This window comes from Phaenicophaeus curvirostris, chromosome 4 (genome assembly GCF_032191515.1).
Source record: "Phaenicophaeus curvirostris isolate KB17595 chromosome 4, BPBGC_Pcur_1.0, whole genome shotgun sequence".
Lineage (NCBI taxonomy): Eukaryota > Metazoa > Chordata > Aves > Cuculiformes > Cuculidae > Phaenicophaeus > Phaenicophaeus curvirostris.
The window spans coordinates 4,914,559-4,927,196 of record NC_091395.1 but is presented as its reverse complement, the minus strand read 5'-3'; the positions used below and the strand labels follow the sequence as shown (position 1 = coordinate 4,927,196).

The 12,638-nt window shown below is 45.6% G+C and overlaps 1 protein-coding gene across 1 annotated transcript in view; it reads left to right on the top strand.

Moving 5' to 3' along the window:
* Nucleotides 1-8,855, top strand: part of SEC24D (SEC24 homolog D, COPII coat complex component) — a 56,562-nt gene extending 47,707 nt beyond the window's left edge. Inside the window, exons 14-23 of the mRNA XM_069855180.1 lie at nt 580-696; nt 1,141-1,311; nt 2,054-2,150; nt 2,794-2,939; nt 3,993-4,131; nt 4,596-4,714; nt 5,502-5,681; nt 6,160-6,351; nt 6,843-6,932; nt 7,322-8,855. Coding sequence (XP_069711281.1) covers nt 580-696; nt 1,141-1,311; nt 2,054-2,150; nt 2,794-2,939; nt 3,993-4,131; nt 4,596-4,714; nt 5,502-5,681; nt 6,160-6,351; nt 6,843-6,932; nt 7,322-7,462 — 1,392 coding nt within the window. The 3' untranslated portion in view covers nt 7,463-8,855. The remainder of the gene's footprint in view (nt 1-579; nt 697-1,140; nt 1,312-2,053; nt 2,151-2,793; nt 2,940-3,992; nt 4,132-4,595; nt 4,715-5,501; nt 5,682-6,159; nt 6,352-6,842; nt 6,933-7,321) is intronic.
* Nucleotides 8,856-12,638: the final 3,783 nt, after the last annotated feature.

Sequence of the window (12,638 nt, the reverse complement as noted above, 5' to 3'; positions counted from 1 at the left end):
ATAAAATTGATTATGTTCCTATTTGAGATTAAATAAAACTGCCATTTACTTTCTTTCTTAGCAGCGGGAAGGAACGTTCATCACAAGTTTTGATACTCCTGCATTTTAGTGTAATTTGAATGTGGAATCTTATACAGGAATGTAATTGTCGCTTATTTGTAAAAATGTAGCAAACACTGGTGTGCCTGAACTGAAGGAAACAGTTTTTCTGTTAAATTACTTTTCCTTTTAATATTTTCCAATCCCGCATTTGTACTTTTGATACTTCCTGCTTGTTGCAGAATGGTTGTATCCGATGGGAAAGTCTCCATGAGTAGTAGTCCTCGTTTTGCCCATCAAGATTTTAGACTCCTATGAAGAAATCACTGTGCGTCAGCGTGCTAGACCAAGTCATTTACTGACATAAAGTTCCTGGTTTGTTTCGGGACTTATTTGCCTCAAGTTTTGAGGCTAAATGAATTATTTAGCTCTGAGTAACTTGTAGAAAGTATACGCTGTTCTCTGTGATACCAGCGTATGAAAATCAGGCTTGTTAATCTTAGCAGTAATAAACGTGCCAATATGGTGTCTTTGAAACAGGCTGCAGAATGTGCTGGAAAATTGTTCATCTTCCATTCTTCGTTGCCTACTGCAGAAGCACCAGGGAAGCTGAGAAACAGGGATGACAAAAAACTACTCAATACAGATAAGGAAAAGGTACGTTCGACTCCAACTTAACAGGGGCTGCTATTATGCTAAGTTTCTCTAACAGAGCCTTGGGGTTTTTTTTAATTTATTTTCTTTTACCGAGACGCGGTGTTTGATTATGTAGCATTCCCATTCTCCCTGTGCCCTGTCAAAGTAGGAACACCGAAATCAAACCATTCCCATCAATAAAGGAAACCTCCCAGCAGCAAATAATTCCAGCCATCGAGAGCCTTTGCTGCCTGCCTGTTTAGTGATGCAGTTCCCTAAGAAGATACAGAGTCGGTTCTCTGCCTGTGGGCACCTGGGCAGGGGCAGCGTGTTTTCCGTCGAATCCATGCGTCTTCACTTAAAACTCGCACTTCATTGTTTTTTCTTCAAGTGTGCATTTGGCTTGTGGTTGGCCACCAGTGGTATCTAAGGTTATGACCCGTGTACTTTTTTAATTCTGTACAGACGCTGTTCCAGCCCCAGGTAAATTTCTATGAGGCCTTAGCCAGGGACTGCGTGGCTAATGGCTGCTGCGTGGATTTGTTCCTCTTCCCAAATCAGTACGTGGATGTAGCCTCCATGGGTCTTGTCACCATGTACACTGGAGGAACCTTGTACAAGTACAACAACTTCCAGGTAAGTGGTGCGGGTTTCCTGCCTTTCAGGTAGTAACACCTGGGGATTTGTTGGTTTCCTTTTTATTTCGGCGTGTACTTTGATGTTTAACATAGAAACATGGCGAGTGTAGAAAACGTACTTGTAAACTCCAGGAGGTAAAATCCAAACTTAGAAATGACCAATCAGGCTCAAATATTTTATTTGAAATAGTAATAAGCTGGCTGGTATCGTAAAAATGAAGTCTGCTTTCTTAAATATGCTGGCATCTGAGCACGGAGGCATATTGCTCCTCCATATACAGACAAAGATGCTTATGATAAAGACAAAAAAAAAAGCTGTAACAACATTTGTTTGTTTACAATTGCATGAGAATCCTTCTGGGGAGTAGGGGGCCACCTCGGTGTCAGGAGCTGACCTGCAATAGCACTTTTTACAAAGCCAGCAAGGCTATTCTAATTTTTAAGTCTGTGCCATGAAATCCTCGCTAAGCTCTAAGGTGAAGTGCAAGAAGGGATGTTGCAGGAGACTTTGAGTAGAAATCCTGGCTCTCCACGCCTGGTGATGAATTGGTGGGCACTTGCATATATATGTTTCTGTTAACAAAACATCCACCAATGTTTTTTCTCCCTTTTTAAAGAAAAAGTGAGATGTTGAAGGTGAACAGAACGGATCCGATGTCACAGGGAGGGGAGAGGGTTGGGTTTCTGCTCTGTGGCTGCCACCCAGTGGTGAACTGCAACTTCTGCCTTTGCTTTGCTAGCTCGACGCTGACAGCCCTCAGTTCCTAAGTGACCTCAGGAGGGACATAGAAAAGAAGACCGGGTTTGATGCAATAATGAGGGTTCGGACAAGTACAGGTACTGGTACCCATGGGAAATGAAAATAAACATGAATGCGTATGAAAATACGTATTTTTTAATAGATTGCTGTACAGTTCGCTTGTAAGATCAGGCTGGTTTAACTTTGTCATGTGCTTCTTGAAAAGTAGTTGGATTGGCTGATGAAATGCAGGTAATCTGCCTGCATATTCCTCCATAATAACTAGTTTCCAAATGAGTAAAGCTGCTGATCGTTACCTGTGCATCTTGTATTGCAAGTTAGTTGTACAGAAATGTGTTGCTGCCTGACACGCGTTCTTTCATTTTCATGCTCTAAATGATGCAACCGTGTGTTACTTTTCAAGCATTCATTCTTACCTTGAATGCAAGTATTTGAGAAATGTACACACAACAAAGTGGCCACATCAGCAGCACAGAAGGCTCTGGGTGGTCTTAGGAGTCACAGTGCAGCTTCCTGGCCCGTCAGCTTTTCCCTCTTACCCAGTTGTCAAAAAATGCCCTTGGTTGGGACCCTCTGAGGCTGCAAATCCTGGAGGGCAAACGGGTCCCGTTTTAGTGGGAAAAACTGCCTGACTGTGAAATGAAAGTCACAAAATAATGTCAATTGATGGGCCACTTTTAAATAAAATGGTATGTTTGTTTTGTTTTAATCTGGCTGCAGGCTTCAGGGCTACGGACTTCTTTGGTGCCATTTACATGAACAACACCACAGACGTGGAGATGGCAGCGGTTGACTGTGACAAGGCAGTGACAGTGGAGTTCAAACATGATGACAAATTGAGTGAAGACAGTGGAGCTTTAATTCAGGTAAAAAACCCCAAACCTTAATTACACATAACAACGTGAAATTGTGAGCAAGAACTTTTGCAGCCCTAACAGAAAAAAAGTTACAGCGTAGGACTGATGCACGGCTTGCACAGACTGGTGACACAATACCACTAATGAGAAATGGGTTTAATTAACTAGCTAGAGGTTGCATCTCACCTCAAAAGCACAAACACTGCCCCTCGTGACAATTGGTGTGTTCACCTACCTCCATACTGCATGTTCTATCCAGAGATACCGCAACATTTTTGAACGCTCACCGAGACCTCACCCACTATTATTTTTAATATTTTAATAAATAATTAATTTTATCTGGAGTACAACCATTTCCAGCTGTCTGGTGTGAGAGGTACTTGTGGAAGTGTCTAATGCAAGGCAAATCACAGTAACCTGGAGTCTGTTTGCCCTGCAGGCTTTTTGTTCATACATTGTATTGAAATATCAACATTACATTGAAGTAGAACTGGAGTCATTAGAAAATTCTTAAATTACACCCTCAGTTTTTAATATCTGAGCCCGTGGCAGGATACAGGGGTTAACAGGGCCTCTTGTTTCACTTCATCAGCATCTTACTGGTGTTAGAAGAACCACTCAGCTTTTCAAGATCAGGAGGTTTTCCTGTGTTGTTTTTGCCAAGAGATGATGTGATAGGCAGAGAACTTCTCATCTCTCATGCAGCAGCTTTTCAGATACGTGAATCTGAACTCTGTTCAAATGTTCCACAATCACAGTTTACAAATCTGCCATTATCAGTCTCTTGGTTTTGAAAGATACCATCAGTGTGTAGCAAAGAGTAATCAGCTCTTCAATCCATCAGTATTTTTTATACTGTTGAGTAACTTTTATAATGTTTAATATGCATCCATTAAAACCACAGGCGTGTTGGCCCCACAGACACAGAAGCAGTGGCGCAGCACGGCAGGGCTAGGCTGTCTTTGGAAATAACTGTGTGCCTTTTACACACAAATAGGGGCTCTTGCATGAAGCTTTTTGTTTCAGAATAAAAAGAACTGCTAATTTGCACCTCTGTTGCAGTGCGCTGTCCTTTACACATCAATAAGCGGGCAAAGACGACTTCGCATACACAATATAGGTTTGAATTGCAGCTCCCAGTTGGCTGATGTCTACAAGACTTGTGAGACTGATGCACTGATCAACTTCTTTGCTAAGTCAGGTAAAGTTAAAACAGACCTGTTTTGTTTCATTTTACTTTGGGGTGAAGGAAGGGGAAGGAAAGGGAGTTGAAGTGACTGCCTTGTGGGAAATTGCATTCTGTAACTTGCTGCTCCAAGCCTGAGCAATTCTTGAAGTATTATAAAATTGAACAGACAAATAGATTACAAATTTTAGGCTTACTGCCATGAAAGTAAAGCTTGTGACATAGCGAGAAACACGCAATATGCAAAACTGTAGAGGCAGAGCAGTGGGAATGGACATCCTAGCATGGTGTCAGAGGCTTGGTGGGGTTTTTTGGCAAAGATGAATAAACATTGTCCAAGATGCTGTCTGTAACAGAGAGTAAAAACCAGCAACAGCCACAGACCTCAGGTTAGTAAAATCGGAAGCTGGCAGAATACAGATACTTTTAAGAGTCTGTGTCCATCTTAAGCACGCTCTTGTGTACTTCTGGGTTTGCAGCATATAAAGCCATTCTGAGCCAGCCACTGAAGGTGGTCAGAGAGATCCTGGTGAATCAGACAGCTCACATGCTGGCCTGCTACAGGAAGAACTGTGCCAGCCCGTCGGCAGTGAGCCAGGTAAAACCAATCTTCTGTATATTTCCCTCCCTCCTTTAGGCCGTGAGGCACCTTAAAAGACAGCAGGAATGCTTGGCTTTCTGTCACTTTTTTTGAAAGACAGTTGGCAATTTTGTACATTAATGCTGAGGGAAAGCCAAAGGACTCTGACAACGTTGGAGGCATTTGACTTGGATCGGTTCCTTTGATCTCCTTGAAACTTTATTTCCTTCTTCTTAAAAGTAACATGTAGATTAGAATTATTAGCACATCTTAATTATATGACTTAAAATTCTGTGCTCCAGTAAAAGCAACAATTATTTTGTTTTGAATTTTTCACCCTTACGTTCTGGCAGTTGGGCTTAGAGCAAGAATGAGGATTTATATACCACGCAATGCTCCCATTAATCAAAAGCTTGGGCAATGAATTGTTCAGTGTGTGGACTGAGTATGTTAGAGATGATACGAGAGACACTGTGGCCCTGCATTGCCCTCCTAAATTGTTCAGAGGAAAACCACCCACTTTCCCTTTAATTTAGTACCTAAAAGTACGGGTTACAGGGAGATGACAGCATCCGAGATGACTACTGCAGTCGATAGGGCAAGGAATTCGTTACATTCTTATTAAACATACTAACAATGCAGAGCTTTCCCACCTGTTTGAAATGCTGCATATAAAAAAAGTTTACTGTTTTATCTTTTTCTCTTTAATCAAAGCAAGCTCTGGTTTATGTAAATGTTTGAAAGTCTAGCTCCCACTCCCCAGCACACAGGATATGTGACATAACAAGCTTTCCCTGCTTCTCAGCTCATCCTTCCGGACGCAATGAAAGTGCTGCCAGTGTACATGAACTGTCTGTTGAAGAGCTGCGTGCTAGTGGGGAGGCCAGAAATCCCAACGGACGAGCGAGCTTTCCATCGCCAGCTGGTCACGTCCATGGGGGTCGCTGACACACAGGTCTACTTCTACCCCCAGCTTCTGCCAATTGTGAGTATGTTGCACATCCTTCCATCTCAAGGGTGCTGCGGTTTTATAATGAGGAGGAAAGAGTCTGTCTGCTGGGCAAGTGTTGCGCTACCGCTCTGCATTATGCTTATACTGTGATGTTGCTGCTAATTGAACTAAAGTGAGGAGGGAGGGTAGAACCTCTAGTTTAGCAGAAAATGGGGACGTAACACATGATGAGTCATTGATGCCAGCACACTCCAAGCAGCTCATCACTGTGCTTTCAGCAAGATTTTCGACCAGGGAAATGAAAGATACCAGCTTCACTAAAGATCGATACTGGTGAGCAAGTGTCTCCCCACTTAGCAGTGCATTAACTGGAAAAGAAGAGGTTTGATTTCTAATTGCACTAATCTGGAAAGGAGCCACCAAGATGTAGTACACCTTCCAATAGTTACTTTTCAGTATGTAAAAGCTGAAGCCACCATGGCTGCAACTCTAGTGTATTTCTGCCCCACAGCACAGCCTGGATGTGAAGAGCGATGCTGTCCCGGCTGCCGTCCGCTGCTTGGAGGAGCGTCTCTCCGAAGGAGGCGCCTTCCTTCTAGCCAACGGTCTGAGTATGTTCCTGTGGCTGGGAGTCAGCACGCCCCCGGAGCTCATCCAAGGGCTTTTCAACGTGCCATCCTTTGCACACATCAGCGCGGAGGCGGTGAGTAGATGGACACTTTGTTCCTTTTCCAGAATTTATGATTCAGTAAGACCAGACTGCCCATCAGAGAAACAAGTGAGGTAGACTTCTGTCATTCAGCTAAAAGCAGAAACAGGTGACCAGCAGAAGGTGTTAAGACACCGCAAGCTTTAATAAACTTCTACACTTCGAACGCTTGTGGGAAAAGCTCTAACATGGTTTTTAAACCTTCTTGTTACTGTTGGACGCAGTAAAGTCCCATTGAATGGGTACTGCTAAAATTGGAACAAAACATGTTTCTCCAGATAATTAGTTTTCATACAGTGTTTATTCTAAACTGGAAAATGGCTTTGATGGATGCATCTTTAAGACAAGGGAGATGGCATTTCCCAGAGCAGGATGAAGTTCACAGGAACTTGCATCATAAATAGAGGCAGCAGCCTTGTATGACTTATGACTTCAGAAGAGATGTGATTGGAATGTAACAAACCGCCCTGCTTGCTTCCTAACAGACATCACTGCCTGACCTGGACAATCCATTTGCCAAGAAATTTAAGTCAATACTGAAGCATATCCAGAGCCAAAGGCCCTACACTATGAAGGTACACGGCTTCTCTCTGCCTCCACTCATTCCTCAGGCCTGTTCAGAACAATACTGGCTTTGACAAAACTTACTGGTAGCTGTAAAAGGGATTTTCCTGTACGTTAGCAAGTTCCAGCATGTGTTGCAGGCATGAGCATCTCAAACGTGCTCAATTCATAATTGAGATTTTCCAAGGCACTTAAGTCTAAAGGTTACCTGTTTATTCTGCAACCCTTAATTCACAGTAGTCTCTCTCTCTCCTGCGTTCATAAATACAGCTGCTGCAATGTGGGGATTTATTAGTTTGGGGAGTTTTCCCCCTCAGCTGCACACACTAATAGATACAGGAAAACCGTGTTGCCATTTAGTATGATTGTATCCTAAAACACATCTCTCTCATCTTTTCAGCTGATGATAGTGAAACAACGGGAGCAGCCAGAGATGCTTTTCCGGCAGTTCCTAGTAGAAGACAAGAGTATTTACGGAGGAGCTTCTTATGTGGATTTCTTATGCTGCGTTCACAGGGAGATCTGCCAGCTGCTCAGCTAAGGGAACTCGGGTGTATTTTGTCAGTTCCTTTCTCCTTTTGCAGGAGGGAGTGACGGGTGCCCCAAGGTCGGCCCGCAGCTCCCTCGACCCGGGCGCTCTGCTCTGCTCTAGGGAACCTTTGCTGAGCTCTTATTGTACAGGTTCATTTCACACAACCTCTCTCTGAGTATTTTGCTTACTTATTAAGCTGTAGAATAGGAAGTTCTGCACTCAGGTATTAATCCTCTAGGAGTCCTGACTGCTTCTCTAAGTGAACTGCCAGATTTCAAACTGTCAATACTTAAGAGCATATCGTATGCGTTTATTTAAATATAATTTAGAAAACTCTTCAGTTATTCCTTTTGCTAGCCAGAAGTTGTACAGGAGCCAGGAAAGATGCTAAAAATCTATACAGAAGCAGAACAAATTACAAAACACTGTTTTTCCTAGGTGAGGGCATACAGTTGGATCAGATTTGCTGCAATCAGTGAGCACTTCAGTGTCCTTTGTGTAAAACCGCTATCTAAAAAAATAATCCCCTTTTTCCTGGAAGGGATGAGCATTCATTTTTACAGAAATAGAGCTCTGGATAACCTTCTCCATCCAGACCTGTTCCTGTACAAAAAAAAGCCGCTGTTTATGACTGCTCCAGGTGGAAGGGCAGCAGATAGTTTAGCATACGATTTAATTGTTTTCAAAACTGAACATGGTAGGTTTTATGTATTACATTTGCTAACTGGAACATTGCCAATACACTTCAGATAAACATCTGTCCCTCAAAATTTCAGTGATGGGTCATAACCAAAGGTTATTCGTGGTGCTATAAAAAGAAAGCCTCGTTTAATACTAGGTCTGTTACAGTGACCTCCTCTCACGTGAGTGATTGATTCAACAGTTACTGCTTTGAAAAATAAGCCTCTGCTTGCATCAACACTTAAGCTAGAAGGCAGAAAGCCAGGCGCTGGAGGAGCCGGTCAGTCTCTCTGTATCTTAAGGACCAAGGCCTCTGCATGAGGGTTGAACTTTTCCAAACTTGAAAAGCCATAGTTACAACATTCGGTGTTGCGAAAGCCCCTCAAAAGTAAGGATGAAGCTTGGGCCCCAAATCAAAAGTGCCTTTTTAAACACATTAATGTTGCTACTTCGTGTTAATCATTTTAATAGCCAAGGTAAGCAGTCAAGATGCATATTTTTTGGTTTGATGGCTTATGGAAACAGTCACATCCTTGAACTCTTAAAATAAGTGGCTGTATTACAAAAGGATCCTCAGACGGAATTCAGCTGCCGTGACAAGCACTTTTTTGCTGAAGACATCATCCTGTAAAAAGTATTTGTTGCCAGTCCAAATCAGTGTACTTTGTAAAATGACACTAGCAACCCTATGTGTAAAGAAATATACAATTATTAAATATAATCGGTGTGTGTGTTTATTCTTTCATGTACTAAGTTCTGTAATTTTTTTCTATGCTATCAATCAGCCTCTCCAGCATCTCTTAAACAGGAGGGCTTATGAGTGCCCAGGTCAGCACAGAAGGAGCTTTAGGACAACTAGCAATGCAAACGGGCTGCACAGGCCATGGAAAGGTAAGCGATTCTATATAATGTATATACATGTATATATATACACACACACACTTGTGTATATATACACATATGCATGCACACATACGCATGCACACACACGCATGCGTGCACGTGCACACATATACACACGCACATATACACATTCACACACAGGCACACGCACACACGCATGCACACGCACACACACAGAGCACGCGCGCACACAGGCGCAGACATATACACACTCATGCACACATATACATGCATGCGCACACATACACATATGCACGCACATATACACACATGCACACATACACATGCATGTGCACACACTTGCGCATGCACAGGCACATGTGCACACTCACAGAGACATGCACACACAGGCTGGAACACGCAAGCAGACTCACACATATACACACGCACACACAGGCACAAGCTCGTGCACCCACACACAGACATGGGCCCAAACAGACACATGTGCACGCACTCATGCACACACATATACACACAAACACACGTGTGCACACACACACTTGTGAGCACGCAATCATAGCACACACTTGTGCACACCCATGCACACTCGTGCACACCTGTACACACCCATGCACACTCGTACACACTCATGCACACCTATGCACACCCGTGCACACCTATGCCCACACCCATGCACACCTGTGCACACCTATGCACACCTATGCCCACCTGTACACACACGTGCACATTCACAACCGTGCACACCCGTACACACTCGTGCACACCTGCACACACTCATACACATTCAGAACCATACACACCCATGCACACCTGTACACACTCATGCACACCTATGCACACCTGTACACACTCGTGCACACCCGTGCACACTCCTACACACCTGTGCACACCTATGCACACTCCTACACACCTGTGCACACCTATGCACACTCATGCACACCTTTACAGACTCGTGCGCACCCATGCACACCCGTGCACACTCGTGCACACCCGTGCACACTCCTACACACCCGTGCACACCTATGCACACTCTTGCACACCTATGCACACCCGTGCCCACCTGTACACACTAGTGCACACCCGTACACACCTGTACACACTCGTGCACACCTGTACACACCCGTGCACACCTATGCACACTCGTGCACACCTATGCCCACCTGTACACACTCGTGCACATTCACAACCGTACACACTCGTGCACACCTGCACACACTCATACACATTCAGAACCATGCACACCCGTACGCACACCTATGCACACCTGTACACACTCGTGCACACCCGTACACACTAGTGCACACCCGTGCACACTCCTACACACCCATGCACACCTATGCACACTCTTGCACACCTATGCCCACCTGTGCACACCCGTGCACACCTGTACACACCCGTGCACACCTATGCACACCCGTGCCCACCTGTACACACTCGTGCACACCTATGCCCACCTGTACACACTCATGCACACCAGTGCACACTCGTGCACACCCGTGCACACCTGCACACTCATACACATTCAGAACCATGCACACCTGTACGCACACCTATGCACACCTGTACACACTCGTGCACACCCGTACACACTCGTGCACACCTGTACACACCTATGCACACTCATGCACACCTTTACACACTCGTGCGCACCCGTGCACACCCGTGCACACCTGTGCACACCCGTGCACACTCATACACACCTGTGCACACCTATGCACACCTGTGCACACCCGTGCACACTCATACACACCTGTGCACACCTATGCCCACCTGTACACACTCATGCACATTCACCACCATGCACACCTGTGCACTCGTACACACCTATGCCCACCTGTACACACTCGTGCACACCTGTACACACTCGTGCACACCCATGCCCACCTGTACACACTAGTGCACACCCGTACACACCTGTGCACACCTGTACACACTCGTGCACACCCATGCACACTCGTACACACCTATGCACACCTGTACACACTCGTGCACACCTATGCACAGCCGTGTACACCTATGCACACCTGTACACACTCGTGCACACCTATGCACACTCGTACACACCTTTATACAGGTGTGCATGAGTGTGTACAGGTGTGCACGGGTGTGTACGAGTGTGCATAGGTGTGCATGATTGTGCACGGGTGTGTACAGGTGTGCACGGGTGTGCATGGGTGTGTATGGGTGTGCATAGGTGCATACAGGTGTGCACAAGTGTGTACGGGTATGCACAGGTGTGCACGAGTGTGCATAGGTGTTCATAGGTGTGTACAGGTGTGCATGAGTGTGTACGAGTGTGCATAAGTGTGCATGGGTGTGTATGGGTGTGCACAGGTGTGCATGGGTGTGCACGGGTGTGTACGAGTGTGTACAGGTGTGCATAAAATTATAGAATCATTTAGGTTGGAAAAGACCTTTAAGATCATCAAGTCCAACTGTAAACCTAACACTGCCAACTCCAGCACTAAACCATGTCCGTAAGCACCATATCTACATGTCTTTTAAACACCACCAGGGGAAAGCACACAGCATGAGTGTGCATAGGTATGCATGAGTGTGCACGGGTGTGTATGGGTGTGCACGTGTGTGCACAGGTGAGTGTGCACAAGTGTGCATGTTCATGAGTGTGTACTCACGCACACCTGTACACTCTCGCACACATTCATTCACACCTGTACACACTCGTGCACACTCACGCACATATACATGTGCGTACACACATATACACAGCACACTTGCACACATATACACACACCTACACCCTCGCACAGACATGCACACACGTACATACACACGCTAGCACATATACATGCGCATGCACTTGTGCACACATACACCCAGCCCCCGCACACACTTGTGCACACACGTACACTCACGTACACACACACAGAGGCAGTCACGGACACATACATAGGCCCGCGCACACAGCACACACTCGTGCACATATACATGCACACACACACACACGTGTGCACTCATGTACATATCACACTCATGCACACGCGCGCACAGGCACACTCCCACACACATATGCACGCAGGCATGATACATGCATGTGCACACTCATGTAGACATGCGCACAACTTGCATGCACTCCTGCACACAGACACTCACGCAGAGGCACAAACATGCACTCACACATACACACTTGCACACACGCACATCCCCATCCCCACACGCATACACTCGCGCACATCCCCATGTGCACATCCCCTCAGTCGCACACACGCACACCGGCGCGCACACACACCCCTGCTCCCCCACCTAAGCCATGCCCCGCGTCCAACAGCCGTGAAGGCCCTACAGTCACACCTTCCTACTTTGACTTTGAAGCCCTGCCCGCTTCCCTAGTGTTTTCTGCTGTTAGCAGCCCCACCCCGGTGATGGTAGAGTAACTGCTCCAAGGAGGGCTGCCCTTGTGTCAAACCAGCCTGGCAAGTAACCTGTTTCAGAGAGACCTCCCATCAACTCATTATCCCACTGATCAAGTGGGAAGATGCAGCACTTCTCACGGAGAAGGGCAGTGTAATTAGAAAAATGTTCCCGCTGCATTCCTGCGAGCTGCTCCCCTCATCCGCACTTTGCTCAGAACCCATTTCCTTACGGTGCTCCACGACCATCACATCTGCGTCACCACCAC